We start from the raw sequence: 21,684 nt of genomic DNA, 5'->3' as shown, positions 1-21,684 counted from the left end.
AAAGACCAGCTAGACTTACTTCATAACTAAAGAACTCTTGTCATGTTTTGGCAACATACACTCTCTCTATCCTAAACTTTCCACCCAAAGTTTCCCTCTCTGTGTGAATGTGTGTGGGCTTGGGTCAGTAAGCCAGAGTGTCTGTTTTCCCTCAAACATCCCAGGAACAGACTCAGCATTTCCTTTCCTCCAGTCAGTTCCTCTGCCAGTTCAGAGCTGCAGCTAAGCATCAGCAATGTTTTTCTAAAACTGGAGCAACACTCAGGAATTTATGACAGCAGCAAACAGACAACCACAGGGAGGGAATCACAAGATATGTGAGGGCTCAACACCTAAGTAATACACATTCTGCAAGATGTCTGAGGAATCTAGTGTCGTAAAATACCTCAACCTTTTATTACACTTTTACTCCACACACAGTAGTTGTCAGATGACATAGTGGTGTAAAGTACAAGAGTCTTTAGTAATATATGTGAGTGTGAATCCCTGAAAATATCCCACGCTTTTTTTGGTCCCTGTGAGTCCACTTCGGGGAAGCAGAGCAAGCTGAAAACACAACATCCAAGCCAAGTTGTCTTCATTTCATGTTATCAATGTTTTTCATATCACAAAATGGTGAAATAACTTTGACCCTTTATATAAGGGTTTCTAAGTGGTAACTAATGGCTTTATTGATGTTTTATCCAACGCACAGCAGCCGCAGGGCATTAAACCACTCATTAAGAGAGAGAGAGAGAGAGAGAGAGAGAGAGAGAGAGAGAGAGAGAGAGAGAGAGAGAGAGCGCATTCATTTTACATTTTCATTTGCAATCAAAATCCACAACCCATAGCTTGGAATCCCTGATAACACCTGAGGATTTGTCTAATACCTGGAACTGAGGGGATCTGTAGTTTTCCCCTCCTTTTCCTCTTGTGTCTTTGTGTTTCCCAGTTTATAAGCATCGGCCTTCCCACCTTGTCCCTGCTGAAATACAAAATCTCCGGCATCAATAAATCCATTATTGTTCTTAATAATAATACTAATATTACTACTACTACTACTACTACTACTACTACTACTACTACTACTAATAATAATAATAATAATAATAATAATAATAATATAATAATAAGTATAATTTGTACTGCAAATGACAATCGCTCCTTGTCTCTTTGTATTTTCATGTAGTGCATTTCAAACAGCACAGCTTGAGATTTTTGTGCATGTTGGATGAACCACCTCTTGCACTTTGCTCACTGAACCATTTGCTCTCCTCTGTGTGCAGTTTTGCAGAGACAGTACACATGAACTTTTGTACACCGTTTTTTCTCATTTTCTTTTTTTCCCCTCTGATGGAAACAGCTCAGTGTTTCTGATAATACCAGTACAGTTGTGCTCCAAGTCACCTCTCATTAAATAGACAGAGGTCTGGTCTTACATACCTTTCCATATAGGAGAAAAGAAAAGAACCCACAACTGCTGTCTCCTCCCCAATTTAAGTTACTGTGGGGCAATGAGCTGAGGAAATTGTCCATTTCGATGTGGTCTGTTGCCAGATGGTAACAGGCAAGGTCTATGTGATTGCTGTTGAGCCAGAAGTCAAGGTGAAGGAGGGTGCTGAGGTATTTTACTTGAGAGGCCCATCTCAAAGATGTGTATGGAACAACTTGGTCTGGATTCAGATCCCCCACAGGTCCCTGTCCCTGCTGTGGCAGCCTCAGTATCGGGGGTAGAACCTTGCTGGATAGTGAAGATGAACCAGTTCAGCAGTAACATAATAATGTGTCAACCTCTGTGGAAAGAGGACATTACATTCACAGTTCCTAAACTGTACAACTGCATTAATGGATCAGTAACAACCACAACAATTTGTTGTTTAGTGTTACTTACTGTAGTAGATGCCTGAATGTTGTCAATGTTTGAATGCATTCCCATTGAACTGCAGGTAATGTTGAGGGGTCAGGAGTCAAGAAACTCTCTGACCACTGACCAGTATTGACAATGATTAACTACCTTAAATTATGCTAACATTCTGTGGCTTGGACAAACCAACCACATAAACTGAAGAAGGCATGAATTGCTTTTGTTCAGTTCTTCACCCAGATTGGTTTGTTAGTGACATTGTGATATATCAGTTGGATCATAATCTGCTACAGTAGACTTGAATGACCTACGTGGGATCACGCAGCGTTACATTGTTTTCCACAGAGAAGAAAATCACAGTGAAGTCCCATGTCCCTGTCCCATGTTCTCTTATTTGAAGTTAATGATCTGATGAATCACAGCATGTTTCCCCCCCCTTTTTTTTTTTTGTTGATTAGCTCAGATTGGTCTGTTCACTTCTGTTCAGTTTATGATCAAATGACATGACCTGAGTTTATTTCAGGTAAGATAAAATTGTTGGTTGAAGCCCTTGATTCACAACTTATTAACATTTATGAACTGTAAAACTTGATGGGGTATTAGAAAGTGAGAGACCCATAAGCATTAATAATTACCAACATTTATAATATTTCCAAACAGAAAGGATAAAAACCTGCAAGTAGAATTTTTCACAACTTCACAACCTAGAAGTTGTTTTATTAATGGATTATAACTGATCACTACAACATGAGAAAGCAATACAACTTGTAAATCTTACAAAAAGCAAGCCTAGAAAGTAGCACCATGTTATTGATAGAAGTCTCAACTGGTTTCCTACTCCAAACTGTAGAGAGCGCTGCATCTGAACATTGATCTTAACTCTGCCGAATTTAGCCATCACTGCGACTGTGTAAGTTGTCAAGTAAATTCATATGAAGAAGGACACTTCCAGTTACTGCCTTCAAAACAAAGGCATAATCGAGAACGCTACGCTCTTGCCTTTGTTTTGTAAACACACTCCTGTTACATCCGGCGTTACTCCTGCGAACTGACAAATATCACTACAGTCTTTTAGCATCATCCAAACATTAGCTAGCTGGGTAGCTTTTAGCTAGCCAAACTCTCCAGAAAATAAAGCTCGCAGTCTGTATAATCTATGAGTCGCAAAAGAAACCACAGTTTCGCTGAAACGAGCCTGTCTCCTGAACTCCACGGCGCCTTCATGGAGCCTCCCGGGTCAGCGAGCCGAGCCGACGGCGATTTTCTGGAGCTGGAGACCGACGAGGAGCTGCTCTGCTCGGTCAGCGACATCACCGAGCACCTCGGCAGGAACATCACGGTGGTGCTGGAGACAGCTCTGTCTGAGATCCGCAAAATGGTCAGCATCAGGATACGAGTCCTGAAAATGGAGCTACGTGAGAAAAGCGAAGAAATCGAAGAGTTAAAGGACAGGCTTGATGCACTCCAGAGGGATGGTAGGGACCCTTTCCCTGGCGTTACGACCACGGAGCCGTCTGCAGATGCTGGCCTCAAGAAATCTGATTTCAGCCCCCTCAATAAACACAACAGTGTCGACCCCAGGAGAGCCAAAGCTGTCATGCCTGGTGTGAAAAAGGAGAATATAGATGCCATTTGCGACTATCTGATGAAAGACAAGAACTCGAGGGGGTGTCCTGAAATAGACGGAGATCAGAGCAGCCAAGCCAGCGGCGACAGGGACGCTCGCCAGGAGCAGGACCCGCACTCCCTCAGCCTGTGGCCGGACAGCGGAATGGCGGGCTCCGGGCCTGGCCACGGAGACCCCGAGTCCGCCACAGACGACATCTTCAGTATGCTCCCTTCTGGCAGCAAACGGATGTATGACTACGAGTGGATAGCACCAATGGAGTATTCTTCAGACCTGAAAGGTAAACACACAGACCAATGGTCAGGTGTGTGTGTGGTGAAAGGTGTTGCTCGTCAGCTGAGGACTCTGAAAACAGGAGCTCTGCAGCCAGCTGAGGGGACGGAGAGTCAGGGGAAGGTTAACATACCACAGCTAAGTCAGAGTGATGAGGTGTGTCAAAAATGGGACTTAATTAAATTATGAGATTTCAGGATAAAAGCTTTAACATGTAAAAACCACTCTGGGGCTGTGGCTGCCTCCATTTACCTGCTAGTATTCAACCATTGTGTGAGGAAGACTGCAGTATGGAATATTTCCTAGGATTTGTGCATCAGTGGGATTAAGTACTTTGATTGGTCATATGTAAACCAGTGGGTGTGCCAAAAGCAGAGAATGACCCCTCTGCCCTTGTTATAACAATATATCTCTTATTCATGTTATATCATGACAGTTAAACAGGAAGTTTTGTGTCACTGTGGCAGCAGTATACCACTAACTTCACTTAATAACACTTTCTGAACTGATTTTGCACTAAATTCTACTAAATTTTCTACTAAATTCCATAAAGCAAGAGAATTTTAGGATTTTGTGGACCACCACTACTTTGTAAGTGAAAATAATCAAGTATGAACTCATACTTATGAAAAGCTAAGTAAAAATTTAGGAGATACTACATTGTATTGACGTTGAGCGACTGGTGGGGTTCACCCTGGACATGTCCCCCAATCACAGGACTGACACACAGACCGACAGCCATTCACATCTATCAGCTAATTAAAACTAACCAATTAAACTGCATGTCTTTGGACTGTGGGAGGAAACACCTGCAGGAAAGCCAACACAGGCATTCTTCATAATTTGGATTGTAAATAAATGTCAAATTTTGATTTAGTTTCTAATAATTTTTATTTACTTTGCCTATTTTTTTTTTTTTTTTTACTTTATTTCACTTCAGTTCATACTTATTGTTTCACAGTGCTGATTTGGATTGCAGTATGACAAAAAAGGACCTATTAAAACTCATTCATCACTAAATAAATGAAAATGAAATGTCTGTTAGAGTAACACACAATTATCAGTATGATAAGTGTTAATAATACATGCACAACCAAACAAGGAAGGCAAGTTAAGTGATTGTCTTGCACAAAAGCCACTAAGAAAGGATATTTGATTGTCCGCCACCTGGTCAGGGTAAGTCTGTATGCTGAAGAATCCATGCAGAACCATTAAAAACAATCACTCAGATATGACCAAACTGAAACTTAAGACCAACTGCCTTTCCCTGCAAGAGCCTTCATTTTGATCATTGTTTTTATTCTTATTATTTTCATCAGTTTGTGCTTTTGCTCATGGTAACAGGCATGCATATGATGAAATTAAGGAAAGACGATCTGATAAATTCAGGCAGTACAGCTTTCCCTAAGGGTTCAAGTTTTATGTGGTCGTATTTTTCCCAGTCATGAAGGAGCCTGAGTGCGAGAACACCCCTATCTGTGACACAGAGGATGATGACGAGGGTGAGTCGTCGAGGAGGGACGGGGGTGGACTGACCCAGACCCGGCTCTCACACGTCCAGCCGTCTGAGTTCTCCATGGAGTCCCAGAGCTCTCCAGGAGAAGGAAAGGGCAACACAGACAGGCCCACAGCAGGTGGGTACGAATGTGGAGAAGGGGAAAGGATGATGACCAGATTTCTAAAAACAAAACTGAAAGTGTAACAAAGTTCACAGAGAGACTGATAGATGTTAGTGTGAGACAGATCTGCATTAATGACTGTCACATGACTGTGTAACCATCAGGTAAGTTTGAAGCCAGTGTTCCTGTCATGTGTGTTGTGGAGTGGTTGCAGGGTGGACCCAAATGCAGGACGCAGAGGTAAAGTGAGGTAAAGTTTGATCCAATACCGGGGGTTGTGGAGAGGGGCAGGTAAGCAGGCAGGTAGACGAGAAGGAAAGAACACTCAAACATGATAATACAAAATTACTCAGAGCAGCAAAACAATGATCCGATGATGAGTGGGAGCAAGGTCGAGTTAGAAAAACCTCCAGGCAGATGAGCTGAGGAACAGCAGGTGGGCAGGTTCAGAGGGTGTGCCTCATAAGCAGAGCTCCAGTAGCCGGGAGGGTTGCCTTGCCCACACCACAGACACAGAGAGAGACAGAGAGGGGGAAACATCAAGAAACACAAGGGAAGAAACTGAGACATGGCGACGACCGTGAGTGAGTATCAGCCAGAGGACTGGGACCTTCAAAGCTGCACTCAGGCTCAGCTGAAGTCAGATCCTCAGTGCTTTTGCTCTGTTACTCTCTTTCAGCAGTTTCCCTGTAGACGCCCTCTCCTTCCACTCCCCGTGCTGTTTTGTAACATGCTTTTTTAATAGTTTTGACTTGAGCCATTCAACGTTTTGAAAGCAGAGAGCTTCACGCTCACCCACACTCAGTGAACTGCTCCACTTTTGCTCACTTGACCTCAGGGTCTCCATGGGCCTCAAACTAAACCGAACACCAAACTTCCATCAAGTAGTCAAAAGGCTGAATGAGGCAAAACAGAAGAAAAAGTGCAGAATTTAAATGTGCCTTATTTAAAAGTTTTAATTAATACCGTGGAAGCTGGAAAAAAAACATTGGTTGTTAATAGCATTTCCAAATGCACATACATTGACTAAACTAAGCTAAAACGAGGCTGTAACTAATCAGAACGGAGCACATGATTGGTCAGAACAGTTTGTTGTTGTGTCCCATAAGTCCGGTGACATGATCTGCTCCTTAAGCTCTTCCACACACAGGTGCCTTTGTTGTGCAGATATGTCATTAACATTTTCAGGACACACAGAGGTTTAGAGGAAGAGGTTTTGACCCCCTCCGGATGAAAATCCTTCACAATGAGTCTATTTATTTCAGTTACCCAACAACACACACGGCAATATCATGTGCACACATAAGACAAGACATCTATTCATGTATTCATAAGAGCACAATCATGTTCAACAGCAGGGCAGTTTGAGAAACAGCTTTGTCAAGGTAGACTCTTCTGACCCTCTTGACATATTTCAAAGAATATTATAAACAGATTTCTCGTTTTTCAGAACCTTAAATATACTATATGTCTAATTTCAGTCTGTCCTCCCTCCACTTGCTATAGATAAATAGCACGTGTTGAGACTTTTTTGAGTAGATAACGACATGTTGAGGTACATGTCTAACCAGGAAAGTGATCGTAGCTTGTGATAAAAGAAAGGTAAGATTGAAATGCCACTTCTGCTGTGCCTATGTGTGCATGGGCTGTAAACCCCCCCCCCTTTGCAGTCTCCTCAGACACAGAGAAACAGAGACATTTAAAAAGTATAAATACTGACATGTATTTTACTACTTAATTCACTTCATATTAGTCCATGGTCATGTACATATAGGGCTGGGCGATATAGCCAAAGTCTTCTGTCTTGGGGTATTATTTTATATCATGGGAACGGTAATTGTTATGTCATTTCAGTTAAGACATGGATCAAAGTAACCATGTCGTAGCACGCTTCATCACGCGTGGACCTTCCATACGAACAAAAACAGCTGCCTCACATGAGACAACAGTTAAAAACAAAAGACTGAAAACAGTTAAACTCTTTTTCAAAATGGAAGCTTTAAGGTTCCAAGTGAGAACAGCAGAGATGTAACAAAGGTGCATTATCACCACCAACTGTTGCTCTCAGCTCATGTGAGAACATGATAAATGATCCTGATGCCCAAATCACATGATCTTATAATGCAGCTGGATTGCTGCCCGCCCTAAATATACAGCAGAGACACTAAAGCCATTTTCCCATATGAACTCTGGACAAACCACAGAATCAGGTGTGGACATTGTTCAGCAAGATACTGAACCCCCAAAAAACTGCTCCCGAGTTGCAGTTTCAGTACATGCAGCAATATACAGGCAAACAAAAAAGAGTAATAAACAGCTACTCTCCATCCAGTGTCATCAATCATCCACTGCCCCGCCTGTGCAGAACAGTGCAGACACTGTGAATCATTTCTACCGTCACCCTATGTCCTCTGCCCAGGGTGGATCACTTTGGAATTGAGATCGGCTGAGCCCCCAAGACTACAGGAAACACACCAAATGTCCTGAGATGGCACACCCAGCTGAGTGGTGTGTGTGTGTGTGTGTGTGTGTGTGTGTGTGTGTGTGTGAAGCAGCATGCTGCAACGGAGAAGGGAAGAGAGATTTTATGACGCCAACTCTTAAACATTACCTTCAGACTTTATTGTCTTAGAGGGATTTGTTTTCAGAGCCAGTTCAACACAGAACCATGCAGATATAAACAGAGCAGCTTACAGATAAAGCCAGTACATACTTCATTCATACATCCCAGCACACCACACCACGCTGTCAGGGAGGCACTTTGTTCAATGCTACAGTAGCACAGGACAAAACTCCTGCTGAGGCGAGCATTTCTCCATTTTATAGTCCTGTACCTTCATCCCGGTTGCAGTAATGTGATTTAAAGTCTGCTCGACGTCTGCATTTCGAACATGACCAAAGAGTCAGAGCTGTAACAAACTCTGGTAAATGCTGCTGCCATGTCTCACCCTGAAAAAGACCACAAGATTTCTTCCACTTCTCCTCGTTTCCACTAATCAATGCAGTGGTGTTTGTTGAACACAGCATGGTGGAGACGCACTGTGTGTGTTCTCAAAGTACAAAGTTTGTCATAATTAAAACTTTAATGGGTTGTTATTGATGAAATAATGTTTGTTTGTGGTTTCAGGCCAGCAGTTTCCCAGCCACACCTATATCTGCTCTCTGTGTGGAACCTTCTGCCCTGACTCTGTGTTTCTAGAGGAACATGTCAAACTCATACACTCGGACTGTGCTGATGCCCAGAATCTGCAGGCCCTGCAGTCTTCCTGCTCAGCTGCACCCGCAGTGGGAGACGGTAGCAGTGACTCCAGGATGGGTGGAGGGGGGCAGAACGAGGGCAGCGCAGCAGTCGGGGCTGGTGCTGGCATTGGTCGGGGAGGGGGGCATGTGAAAAAGGATATTAAAATCGAGGGCGGGTATGAGTGCGGGGACTGTGGCCGCCATTTTAACTACCTTGGTAACCTGCGGCAGCATCAGCGTATTCACACTGGAGAGAAGCCTTTCATGTGCCCAGAGTGCGGGGAGAGGTTCCGCCATGCAGCCCGCTTAAAAAGCCACAGACTGGTGCACAGCGGAGCCCAGAGCCCCTTCCCCTGCCCCCAGTGCGGCAAAGGTTTCTCAGTGCTCTCTGGACTCAAGAGACACCAGCGAGTACACACCGGCGAGAGCCCATATGCCTGTCCACAGTGCGGCCGACGCTTTAAGGAGCTGGGGAACCTGTACACCCACCAGAGGATCCACAGTGGGGCGACGCCCTATTGCTGCCAGCAGTGTGGACGCAGCTTCCGTCATCTGGGAACTTACAAGAGCCATCGCTGCACCCCGGCACAGTAACCAGAGCAGCTGCTACTCTTCCTATGCTTCTGGATATCAAGAAATTCGAGGTGTATGTGAGAGACGGGACACGGTGCTGACTGAGGCGTGTGTCTTCATTGTGTAGCTCTCTGCTGACACTGAGGGAGGAGCTGGTCACGTGGAGGACATCCTGAAACGCTGCCTGAGCTTTCGCGTTCTGTCACATTCGTAACATTTCGCTCCTGCATCAGGCATCAAGACAGGCTGCATCACTGAGCCTGACCCCGTTCACAGCAACAAAACACTGTTAACTCCAGATCTCCATCGACTACATCACATACATAGCAGCAGATGGACTTTGCTCAGTTGTCATGATACTGTTTTTCTTGACTTTGGAAACTTCAGGAACATCTACAGTTTCATGACATGGGAGCAAACTTCATCCACAGACAGACTGCGGGGGTGTGGTTGAAAGCTCTGCAACAAGCTAGTTTCATTGAGATTAGAACGTCTCATTAGAAAGCTCATCAGAGGCCATCAGGCACCACACGGAGCGCCCATGAGGTGATTGTGTTTTCAGGTCAAATGTGTTACCATGAGGGGAGGTGGATCCAGCCCCGAAACCCCAGAGGATGACTGGAAGGCATCATCAGTGCAGAGGCTCATAAGAAGACTACACCACTGTTTAGTATGTTTGAGCCCCTTTACTATAATTTGCTTATACTTTAAAGGATAATTCCTGTTTATTAAAAATGTCGTCATTCATCATTTGGATCTGTTCTAATAATATTGTACTCAAGTCCAGTGGGGCGAGAAATGCAAGCAGTCAGATGATCAGACAGGCTCTAAACAAACCGCCTCATCAGAGAAAGTGAAGGTGAACACTAAAATTAGAACTTTAACAGCCATGATCACAGTTTACAGACTGATGTCCCACTTCAACTTTGACCTGCTGTTCTACAGTTTGTGTAGTTTTCTGTGCAGTGAGCGATTAGCAGTCACTCACTTGAACCAAATATAATGGTTTAGATAACCTGGATAAACTGTTGGCTTGTCTTCAGTTCAGTTCAGTATACAGAATATTTCAGTATACAACAGAAATGAGCCTGAATAGACTTGAAGCTGGCTTTAGAGAGGTAATCAGTCAAAGAACATTTCATTTTGTACAAGTTACATTGTTGTTGTCTACACTGTTTTAATTCAGCTGAGAGGGCAGATCAGCACAGTGTGTGAATGCAGTTATGTTTGTAGCCAACCCTAAAAGTGATAGCCTGCTAAAAATGTCAGTGTCAAACACAAGATTTGCTTGAGAAGGAGCTGTACAAATGTAGTGGTTTTCTTCATGAATAAATGTAGCTCTTGTCGGCTTCCCAGAGGAACAAAGAATCCGAATAAGAACATTCTTGTCTCATCCATTCCAGTCTGGTGACACAGTAGAAGGTGCCAACACAGAGAGCTGTGGCAGAAACAAGGCTCACATTCCAGGTGGATTCCTTTGTAACAAAAAGGCTGCATTTCTACTGTTGACCGAAGATAATGTGATTATTAGCAACAGAGTGTTTGGTGTCTGAGCAGCATTGGTAGGAAGTAACTTAAAAGTACACTTATTCAAGTACTGCACTTAAGGATTATTTCCATTTTATAATTTACATTATTCATCTACTCCACTACATGTTGGATGTCAGTATTGTACTTTTTACCTTAATACATTTATTTGACAGCTTTAGTTAGTTGTTACTGCACAGATTCAGATTATTCGTACAAAATATCTAAATCAACTAATAAATTCTGATGTATTATTCTAGATTAAGCTACCCAACACTATGTAAAGTAGTTGAAATTAGCTCCACACTTACTAGATACTCCTTTAATGATGTGTAAACGTTAACTCGTCACTAATTAGAATCCGGTGATATACATTCTTTTGAGTACTTTTACTTAAGTAAGATTTTAAAGTATTGTTGCGGTGCAGTAAGGCTCAGTTTCCTGAAGTAAAAGGTCTCTCCACTGCGAAGAAGCCTTCACATTCACTGAAGTGATTCTCAGACTTCCTGGATTGTATTTCAAAGGTATCTCACTGGTATCTGAAGCAACACAGCGCCTTGCTTTGTACTAATGCAGGGCTGGCTTTAGTATGAACGCCCGCTGAAACCGCGGCTGCAGCACAGCACCTTTCCCCGGTCTGACTCTTATTTCTTCCAAAATATGGGTAACTTACATAAATCAAGTGAGAGAATAAATCCAAATCTTACCAGCCATTAAAGCCTTCAGGCAGTGGATGTTTGAGGCTTCATCCACATAGAATCTATAATTAAATATTACCTTAATGGACAACACACACCAGATAGACACCTTTCTTACTGTTGTATTAGTCGTGTGTCACATAATGTCATGATGTTCATCAAATGATGCCTCGCTATATACCTTGGCAGGTGTGTGTTGCATTTAAGGCTCAGCGGATCAGAGCAGCAACATTTCAAGGAAGTTTATTTATTATTTTTTATGGCACAGTATCTGAACTAAAGTTGAAACTGAAAACACTGCTGACTGGATTTCCTGTCTCAAATACATTTCAGTTCTCAGTATGTCATGAATGGCTGCAAGAAAAATAGAAAACATTCCGAACACCATTGAACTCGGTCTTGAATGGAAATGCTTGAGAAAGACATGGTGGCATGTATGATTTTATAGAAAGATGAGTCAGAATTAAAGAACATTTCACACTGATACTGTACATGTTTCAACCCAACAGGAACTCAGAGAGTGAAGTAATCTGGGTACTTTAGACATTAGCCACCAGTCTGGCTTTGATTAGTAACACACAGCAGTGTTGAATAGATCTAGTGGTTTAGATTATGAACCCATTCATTCATTTCTGCCTTAACCTGCTGAGCCTTCAGGACTCTGTAACAACAGAACAAGATCTCATGGGTCACACGTCTTCATCATGACACTGCTTGGTGCTACATGTAGAGCAGAGAGTTGATCATTCGTTTTTAACCAATGCAATGTAACAGACGACTATATATTGATTATTTTATATGTTTGCCTGTATGATGGCTGAAAGTTGTGTAATGAAAAAAAAAAAAAAAGAAAGAAAAAAACAGCCTTGAAGGTAAATGTCATCCCTGGTGTCCGGTGTGTTTACTCAGTTGGTCTGATGATTCAGTGAAGCCCGTTGACCTGTCACTCAAGCTCGTCTGTAAAAGGAGTTTGCAGCACCGTGTGGATGGAAGATAAAAAAAAAAAAAACAACAACCTGTGGAAGTGAAATTCTGATCATTGACAATCTGCTTTCATATAAATGGTTGTCTTCATGTCATGTATGAGTGTGTTTTTTTTTAAAACAGCAAGCGATGGAACGTAACTAATAGTAACAGCAAGTACAGTGCTTAATACGCACAGTACTTGTATTTTACTTGAGTATTTCCATTTCATGCCGCTTCACTATGTGTCACAGGGGAAGTGTTTTTACTTTTTATTCCACTATATTTATTTGACAGCAATAATAACTCCTTTTCAACTCAGATTTTACAAACAAAACATGATTTACAGTATAAGATATGATACACTGTCGTTCTGTACCCAGTATGAATAAAAATTAAATTTACTCCATCCTGACTACCTATATCATCAAAATGTTCTAAAAACGTTAACGCATCAGCAATGATAATCATATTATGTTATTAATAATAATATAGCTTAATGGATCATTTTACTTTACATTTGGATTAAAATAATTCCAGAATGTTATTTTTTTTAAGGGCCATGCCATTAGTTTTGCATGATTTAACCCTTTTACTAAAATTACATTGTTTTTACATCACAGTTAATCACTTTGCACATAATGCTGCTGTATTTGATCAATGTGAACATCTTTTTCTAACATCTGTTGGCTTCCATTCCTTTCCATACGGTGCGAAAATGGTCCAGCAGAATGACAAACTTGCCTAAGTTGTGCAAATCAACATAGGGAACATCGAGTCTGTATTACCACATAAAAATAATGTCACTTTGAGAGATGTTTGAAAATTGTCCACAAAAATGTGAAGTGATTCGTAGTTGAGCTAAAACATGAAAATACACTTGTACAGTCTGGACTACTGTCGTGTTGCTTCTTTCACATAAGTAAATGAGATTAGCATAGGATGTTATCAGATAGTATTGTAGATTAGAGACACGTGATTTCAAAATTTCTTTGAATTTAATTTAGTTTGAAAAAATTGTGGTCAGGGCGGCTCTGCTGTCAGACCCTCATGTTTTTGTGTCTCCTCTCTACTTCTTCCTCCTCCTCCTCCCCTCTTCTTCGTTGCTGCTCAAAATGTTCTCTCTGCGCACTTCTCCATAGGTGGATTTTGCGTAGCTATATACCCTTATAGGCTTCCATAGGCCAGTAGTTTAACTTTAGTGTATTTTACAAATGTGTTACAGTTCTTGGTTACCTATTCAGGTGTTGTGTCAGTTAGAGACACATGACTTCAAGGTTTAATGATCATTTTAGCCTGGACAGTTATTCTGGACCCTTATTTCTGTTTTGCCTTCCCCCACTTCCTTTTTCATCATCCTCTTCTTCCTCCTTTTTTTAAACACTTTCATTAATGTGTTACTTCATTTGTACTTTGAATCTCGGTATTTCTTAAATAATGGTTACGGCTGTGCACTCCATCCCCTGTGACGGCTTGAACATACAGAGACAGATGCAGAGCAACACAGCGGCTGAATGATGAGGAAGCCTGCTTTTGTAGAAGTAGAGAAAACCCTAATATACACTCAGGACCAGTATGAGAAGTGGATTATTCAATATTATCTCATTTTGTGATGTTATATACAAGTGAATGACGTGGAATGAGTTGTGTGGATGAACTGGGGAGGAACCGAAGGCTCCCTGCAGATGTTCAAACAGCATCTGTGATACTTTATACTTTCCCCCTGTAGGGGGCGCTGGTCCTCTACACACCAGTCTAGGGGTCAGCTATGTGTGGATATGAGCACAGGCTTCAAAAATCTTTTTGAATGAGAAAACTGATTGGCCCACATCTAAATCACTGTGAGATTCAACAGTGACGCAAAAGAAACTGGATTTGACATTTAGTTTTTTTCTGATGAGGAATTGTGAAAAATATGCAGTGGATGATGAGGGGTGCTGGGAAATGTAATTAAACATCTGATTAAAGCATAACAAGGGCTTATTGTAGCTTCATGACATGTGTGAGGACGTGGAAAGATCATGTGATCAACATAATTTTGAATCATTAGAGAATCTGCAGCGCGTGCATCAAATCTACCAATAAATCCCCAGTTGAAGCTAAACAGGAGCAAATGAGCTTCATGTGACTTCATTTGGCTTAATGACCTAAAACAGTAAACTGATCCAGGATGCTCCATCATAATGACATGCTACAGTATGATGAGAATAGCAAGTAAAAGAGGTTATGAAAGAATTTATGAAAATAGATCCTTGATTGAAAATGGGAACTAATGAGTTTGCTGCAGATCAACATGGATTGACATCCAGCCTTATAGGACATCTACATTGAACAATCAACATTCCATTAAAATCACACAAGATGACGAGCCAATCAAGTTACTGTTTGATATAAGTGTAAGATGATACTGATCTCCAGAGAGAAATGAAGTATTACAGCAGGTAGATAGCTATGGAAAAACCTTAGTGAAAAAAAAACAAAAACATCTGAGTAAAGTAACATAGTAAATATCATATGAAGATGCTGTCTGTGCCAAGAAAATGGCATGTTTGTATATTCTATGCTTGTGTATACTTGTATTTATATATATATATATATATATTCTTTTTCAATATTGAGCGCTCCTGTGAGCTTTCCTCCGCCATTAATTTCAAGTCAAGGGCTACATCTGAAGGCTCTTTATTGCATCAAAGTTTCCCTCACTTGTGTCTTTACCTTGAATGTTAGTCCATCCCACAGAGAGATGTAGGAAAACCATGAAAGCAGATAAGAAACAAGAAAAAATTAGAGAAAATGAGACGTCTATTTCTGATGATGGTGACAGCTGGATCACAGCTGGATCAACTGTCATTCGGCTGTAACAGCTGTGGAGACTTTTAATAACTGTTTGCCTGCACACGTGCATTGTGCTAATACATGTAAAGACACAGTCATCAGTGTCGGTCATCTCTCTGTAACCTGTTACCTGTTTAACAAACATCTGCACATGAATAACAATGTAGTAACAATGCAATAATGACAATAACTGTGTAATGTGTCTGTATGTATGCTGTGTACTGTGTCCTGCTCAGAGGCGGTGCAACCATTTCTACTGGCAGTATGTGTTTATATTATTTATTCATTATTTGCATCTGTAATTATTATTGCTGCTTCTTCTTCTTCTGCTGCTTGCTCTAGTCAACTTCCCTTCTGTGTGATACACTGAAATCCATGTGGCATATGTTTGACCGATGCACAGGTAAGTCTCTTCTCATTTGGTGAGATACTTCCGCAAACTTTATTCTTATATCTTCACATTTTTGTCATTACATAACAACAGATCACAAATGTTATTTTCCCCAACAGCAGCCTTGAAATTATTTTTTTTACATCCCTTCTCAAGAATTTACAAAAGTGACTGAATTTTGATATTATTTTGTACATTTACAGTACCTTAAGATACAATGTGTACCAGCAACTGAGAGGTTGAACATTTTAATTAATTACATTAACTACTACAACTACAAATCACACATTGTCCACCTTACTTGCTGCCTGTTTCCAAACTCTATTTCCATATGTTTTAGTTTCCTGCCGTCCAGGCAGTCTTTGCTTTCCACTCATCTCCGTTAAAACTAGTGTGCAGGATTTCTTCAGGTAAGTAATCTATCATGGTGACCTTTTGATTGCGTAGGGAGCAGGGACTGATTTGTAAGCTATTGGTGCATTAAGAGTCAGCTCCTTCCTTCTCACAGACTGTCAGTGTCAGTGTACCAGTGGGCCTTGCATGTGAGTTATCTAGAAATAGTAAATCAGAAGCAACCTCGCTTTCTGTTTGTGTATTGGCTTTTCTCCACTCATCTAAGAGGCTGCATTAATATCCTCTACCTCAGGTCTAGCCATTACCATTTGGAACAGTTTGCAGAACTGCGCACTGGTTTGAAGAACTATATTCCCCACAGGGTGTAGGTAAAACAGCATCTTGAATCAGTCTGTTTCCATGAGGTTGACCATAAAATCATGTGCAGGGCAGTGGTTATCATTGATTTCTGCCTCGTATGGATTTGCTCACCTGCTGCTACTGTCAATAACGCTATACTGCTTCAGAGGATTTGACAGGACTGATGTTGACGTCACATTGCTGCTAGTCAGCTTCACAATACATTCTGAAATCCACTTGTGGAATATATTGTTGATGTACTGCAACAAAGGCCCCATTTCCATTAGTCATTTCAGGTGTTCCATATTGATTAAATCCAACCTCAATTTTACACATTGTCATTTGCACTAATCACATATCTGGAAAAGGAATCCATCTTGGCCTTCCCATGTTAGATACAAATCTAGAAAGACACACTCCAGTGCAGAGGGTAGAGCTGTATTTGTGTCCAGACCTGTGTCGAAAGTGCCAGCAGAAAAAGCAGCAGAGCAGCAGAGTTTCCTTCCTAGCTAATGTGTTTAAAACACTTAAGTATTCAACTTTGCAGGACACTTGGATAATTCAGATGGATGGAGTTTGAGAATGGCAAAAGTTTGCTCATCGTGCAGAAGTTTTGACTGGGAGGAGATGGACAGATGATTGACAAATGGATTTACATTTACAACTTTACATATTTCTATCATCTCAAATGTTTTGTGGATAAATAATAGACAAATTCTATTTCCTTTGCAATGACTTCCATAATATATTTTCAGCCATTAAATAACACAGTGCCTTGTAACAAATTAATACAAAAACCAGGAAGTTACCCGCACAAATAAACTGTCTGGTTTGTCCACTCTGCTCCTTCAAAATAAGAGACCTCTGCCTGCCTAGTAGTACACACATGCAGTGATGAATAAAATAATTAATTAGTGTAAGTCTAATTAAGTCATACATCTTGGTAATGGAAGACTAAACATTCTAAAATAAAGCACAAAAATGTGTGTGTGTGTGGGGGGGGGGGTCGGGGGGTGGCATTTAAGACTCTTTCTTAATTTGAAAAACAACCTCCTGCCTAGCTAATTAAAACAACCACCTTATGCATATTGTATGACCAAACAATTATTTTACAAGCTTGACTTTGTGCGTTGAGGTCTGTGATGGGTGGCACTAAAAAAGTTCACTGATATGCTAAAAACTATATGTGCAGGGGGCTTGGAACAGCATCAACATTGGGAATATGTCTTGGCAGTGACTGCATAGCTCAAGCTACTAAAAATGATTTAGCTAATTATTTCACTTACTACTGCTGCACCTGGTCACACAGCCAAGCTGCAGCAATGGGGCGACCTTAAGCATTCCCAAGGACACCGATGCTGCTGGAGGTAAATGGCTGATGATGCAACAGAAGTCACATTGAGGAACATTTGAACTGATCACAGACATGCAGTGCTGTACAGGCACAAAACTCAGCTTGTTCATCTGATTTTTGAGTCCACTGAGGAGTAATTCTAGTTTCATTTCCAGAGGAGAATGCATATGGCTTTAGAGATATGTATACTGGTGCTTGGTGTGGCTTAATGACTGTTGTCTAGCCTTTAATTTATTGTGTAGTCTGTGCATGGGGTGGCTCATTGTGTGGCTGTATCTGCTATATAGAATAGATTTTTGTAATACTGCATTAAATGGGAAACATCTAATTAACTAATAATTAACATTGACAAAGTGTGTGTCTGTGTACATGTGCGTGTCCATTGTACAGTATGTGGTGTACAGTATCTTTCTGTCAGTTTATTTTTCTTTAATGCAACATGATAATGTTAACTATAATACACTTAATATAAGCTAGGAAGGTGAAAACAGTATTCTCCCCTGTGTATTCCCGCCTTGTCCTGGCTCTTTGATTCACTTAGACATCTCAAGAAAACAGAAGATGAGATAACAAAAATAATTACCTTGAGTCAAAAAAGTAGCTTTTTTGAAGATATTAGGATAATTATCTGGTGCATAATGGATAATGTAATGTATGATGGAAAATACATAATGTAAGTTATGTATCTTAAACCAATGAGATGAGTATATGATACAATTGGCCACAATCCCTATCACACGATAATATAGGCTATTATGTACAGTGAAAGAAGTCATGTCTTAAGTAATACAACTTATTTGCACTTCTCATACATTATTCAGGACCAACATGGATATAGGATTAGTCTGGTGCTATTCTGTGTATTCATCCATCCTGTACTTCAGTGCAGCATCTCCAGCAATAGCAGGTATAGGTTGTGAGATATGGTCAGTGAGCACAGGTTCTGGATTTGGTCTGTGACAACAAAACTCCAGGAAGCTGCACACAGTCACTGCACTTAACTGTTGTTTGCCAAGAAATAGTTCCAGCATATAACTCCCTAGTCTCTATGCTAAAATAGACCAAACACATCCAGCCTCCAGATTTGTACTTAATGCACAGACATGAGACTGATCAGGGAGAAACCAAATGAGCTTATTTCCAAAACTAAGTATTGCATTAATGTCAATAATTTGATTGCACTTCCAATAGCATATTCAGTATAGGTAGAGTGCATCATCCGTACACAATTATCTGTCTTTGTTTCTGCCAGTCCACCTCACTGGATCTGCCTCTTCTTCTGCTGCAAACTTCAGCATTGTGACATATAGAGAGACATGAGAGTCAGTCAGTATCATCCAGCCTTTATACAGTTTCTGTCAAGACTAACTGAGCACAAAGCCCATCTTCAGCACAACACAGGTTTCATGGCTGAACACAACAAATCTCTGTACAGACATGCTGTTCACCTAAAGGCACTAGGCGTCTCTCTACTATTGGCAATGGTTGCCACGGTGACGGCAGCAGGCCTTGTAATCCATGATGTTTTATGTGAGATGTTTGGCATGCCAAACCCTTAATGAGCTGCCATACACACACACACACACACATACACACACACACACACATTCTTAAGGCAGAAATTCTGAAGGTAGAGTCTCATATCACATTCAGCACCTGCTACCAAATAAAAAAAAAAGGTATGATATAATGCCGCTTCACGGCTGTCAGAAACTCACTGTTAGAGTGAACCTGTTCAGCTCAGAGGTGAGCCATGTGGTGCAGATTATAATAGCATTAATAACAATAACAATACTTCCCACTGCGCAAATGCCATCTGACACTGGAGGTTTCATTTGGCATTTAATAGGAATCACTCATCAGCAACATGTTAGAAATTCATGATATTTATATGCATTCATGAGAGAGCAAAATGTCATTTACAGTGGAGGTTGTAAACAAGCACAAGAGGGTGCCTACAGAGGGATTGTTCCATCAGGTGACAGATGGTGGCTGATGTCTGATCAGTCACTGGCAGCTTTAAAGCTCAATTATGCAACACCAGCACATAGAATAGCATTAAATGAATGGTCTTCTACACCATTATTGAATCCCTACTGGAATTAGGTTGGCATTTGAATACCAATGATGAGGATTTTAATTTGGCAAAATAATCTTAATGAAAGTAAAGTAAACGTTCATGTTTCATTTGTCAGTGGCCATGTGGTGGTGCGATTGGTAAAGTGTTGGAAGAATATCGTTGTACCAAGTGTGGTATTTTTAGTGACAATTACAGTAATTGTGGGCCCATGGGCCTTATGGGCCCATTGCCAATTATAGAAAAACAAATACCAAAAATAAATGCATGTAATGTTGAGTTCATATAAATATAGTACATTTTTGAGATGATGTTTTGGGACACTGACAGCAAAATGATAGTATTTTGTGATATATTCCCCTGCTTACATCTCGGATCAGAAGAGCTGTGCTAGCATTCAAGGGAAATTGCAACATGCTGTTGCTTCATACCAGCAGAGGTTTCTCCCACCACTGCTCCACTGTCACACACTCCTCCATGTGTGGTACTTGTGATGTTGATCAACTACGATTTATGGCCATGTGTGTTCTCGAAGAGCACAACCTTTTCTCCCTGATCTGTGTAACCATTTGTTATAAATGTCTCTAATTGAGATATAATTGATAACATTTATTTTTCAAGGTGTTAGATGACAAAGGCCGAGGCAGAAAAACAATGTTTACTCTCATTTTGCGTGATAACTGTCCAATAATTACCAAAAGTCATAGCACACTTATCTGCCGTGTAATCCCGATTTGAATGATAACATGAAGTACACAGAATACGTGCCAAACAAATGTCTGAACAAAATTTCATAGCAATTCATCTGATAGATGGTAAGATATTTCAGTTTGGACCAATGTGGTGAACCAAGCAACAATACCAATAATCAATAAATAGAGTCTGATGTTATAGAGTGTTATTGATGCTGTAAAAGGTAGACGGTAATTCATTTTATTTCATTTGTACGTTCATTTTATTAAGATTAAATCACTAGTTTTTGCCTCCCTCAGGAATTTTACAGTAACAGCAGGCATCAAACACCACCAGGCGTTTAATTAAAGGACTGAACAGGACCTGTCCAGGCTCAGTGCCAGTCAGGTGTCATCACTGAGTCAGCAGGTTCCCGTGACACCAGAGCTCCCACCTGCTACTATCCCAAAAATCCCAAAATGATACTCACACATACTGCTCCTCACACTGTCCTTACAACTTATTACTTACTTATTGTATCTTGCAAAATTTTACTTTTAAAAACTTGATCCTTGAAATATTACAAATTTCATCTGAAATATGTCTTTATTGATTAAAAGAAATACAATTACATTTTTATTCATATGGGTAGTAACCTTTTTTTTTCCCTTGGAAAAACTAATCTATTGAATTTATTCATTTTTGGCCCTAATATGCCACCATAGTGCTGGCACATTTTAATGTTAGTTTTTCACTTCCTATACCTATCAGAATGTCAGAATTCATGTAAAATTCTGCAAACTGGCAACCTGATTTTCTCATGTTTTTTTTCTTATAGTAGCTTCATAATTGCTTTGGTTCATTGTTGTGTCTTTGTTTTATAGTTAATTGGCACTCTTTTGTGAATTTTCTTCACCTTGACACATTTCTAGTAAACTAATTCTATCCAAATCTTCTATCTGAAATCCCCACTCTGCATTCCTATTTATCACTGATCTCTTTTTTCCTTTAACTCAATGCAGTAACCCATTTTCAGCCCATCAAGCTTTCAACATTTTCCTCTTATCTCAAATAAGATTTAATTTTCAGGGAAATGAGTGGGTTATGTCTCCCACAGAGGTAGCAGAATGTATCAGGCAGAGGTGGAGCTGAGATTTGAAACAGCGGCAAGAAAGGAGATAAAAGAGCAAGTAAGTGTGTGTGAGTGTGTGTGTGTGTGTGTTGTGGGCACATAAATCTGTTTACACAGTTACATTGTGGGAACTTGCCCTCCTTTAGGGGGCCAAACGCAGGTCCCCA

At 40.7% G+C, this 21,684-nt stretch overlaps 1 protein-coding gene across 1 annotated transcript; it reads left to right on the top strand.

Moving 5' to 3' along the window:
• Positions 1 to 2,906: 2,906 nt before the first annotated feature.
• On the top strand, positions 2,907 to 12,280 carry znf16l (zinc finger protein 16 like). Its single transcript, XM_076725496.1, has 3 exons — positions 2,907 to 3,750; positions 5,186 to 5,377; positions 8,490 to 12,280. Exons 1-3 carry the CDS (start codon positions 3,000 to 3,002, stop codon positions 9,194 to 9,196), a joined length of 1,650 nt encoding a protein of 549 aa, XP_076581611.1. The 5' UTR covers positions 2,907 to 2,999; the 3' UTR covers positions 9,197 to 12,280.
• The last annotated feature ends 9,404 nt before the right edge of the window (positions 12,281 to 21,684 follow it).

Source organism: Chaetodon auriga, chromosome 24 (assembly GCF_051107435.1).
Source record: "Chaetodon auriga isolate fChaAug3 chromosome 24, fChaAug3.hap1, whole genome shotgun sequence".
NCBI lineage: Eukaryota > Metazoa > Chordata > Actinopteri > Chaetodontiformes > Chaetodontidae > Chaetodon > Chaetodon auriga.
This window is presented reverse-complemented; position numbering and strand designations above follow the sequence as displayed.

Bases quoted from the DNA above. Each gene is read 5' to 3' on its own strand.
- znf16l (XM_076725496.1), top strand. From the start codon at position 3,000: ATGAGTCGCAAAAGAAACCACAGTTTCGCTGAAACGAGCCTGTCTCCT. The intron at 3,751-5,185 runs GTAAACACACAG...TATTTTTCCCAG, and splicing joins GTATTCTTCAGACCTGAAAG to TCATGAAGGAGCCTGAGTGC. The intron at 5,378-8,489 runs GTGGGTACGAAT...TTGTGGTTTCAG, and splicing joins CACAGACAGGCCCACAGCAG to GCCAGCAGTTTCCCAGCCAC.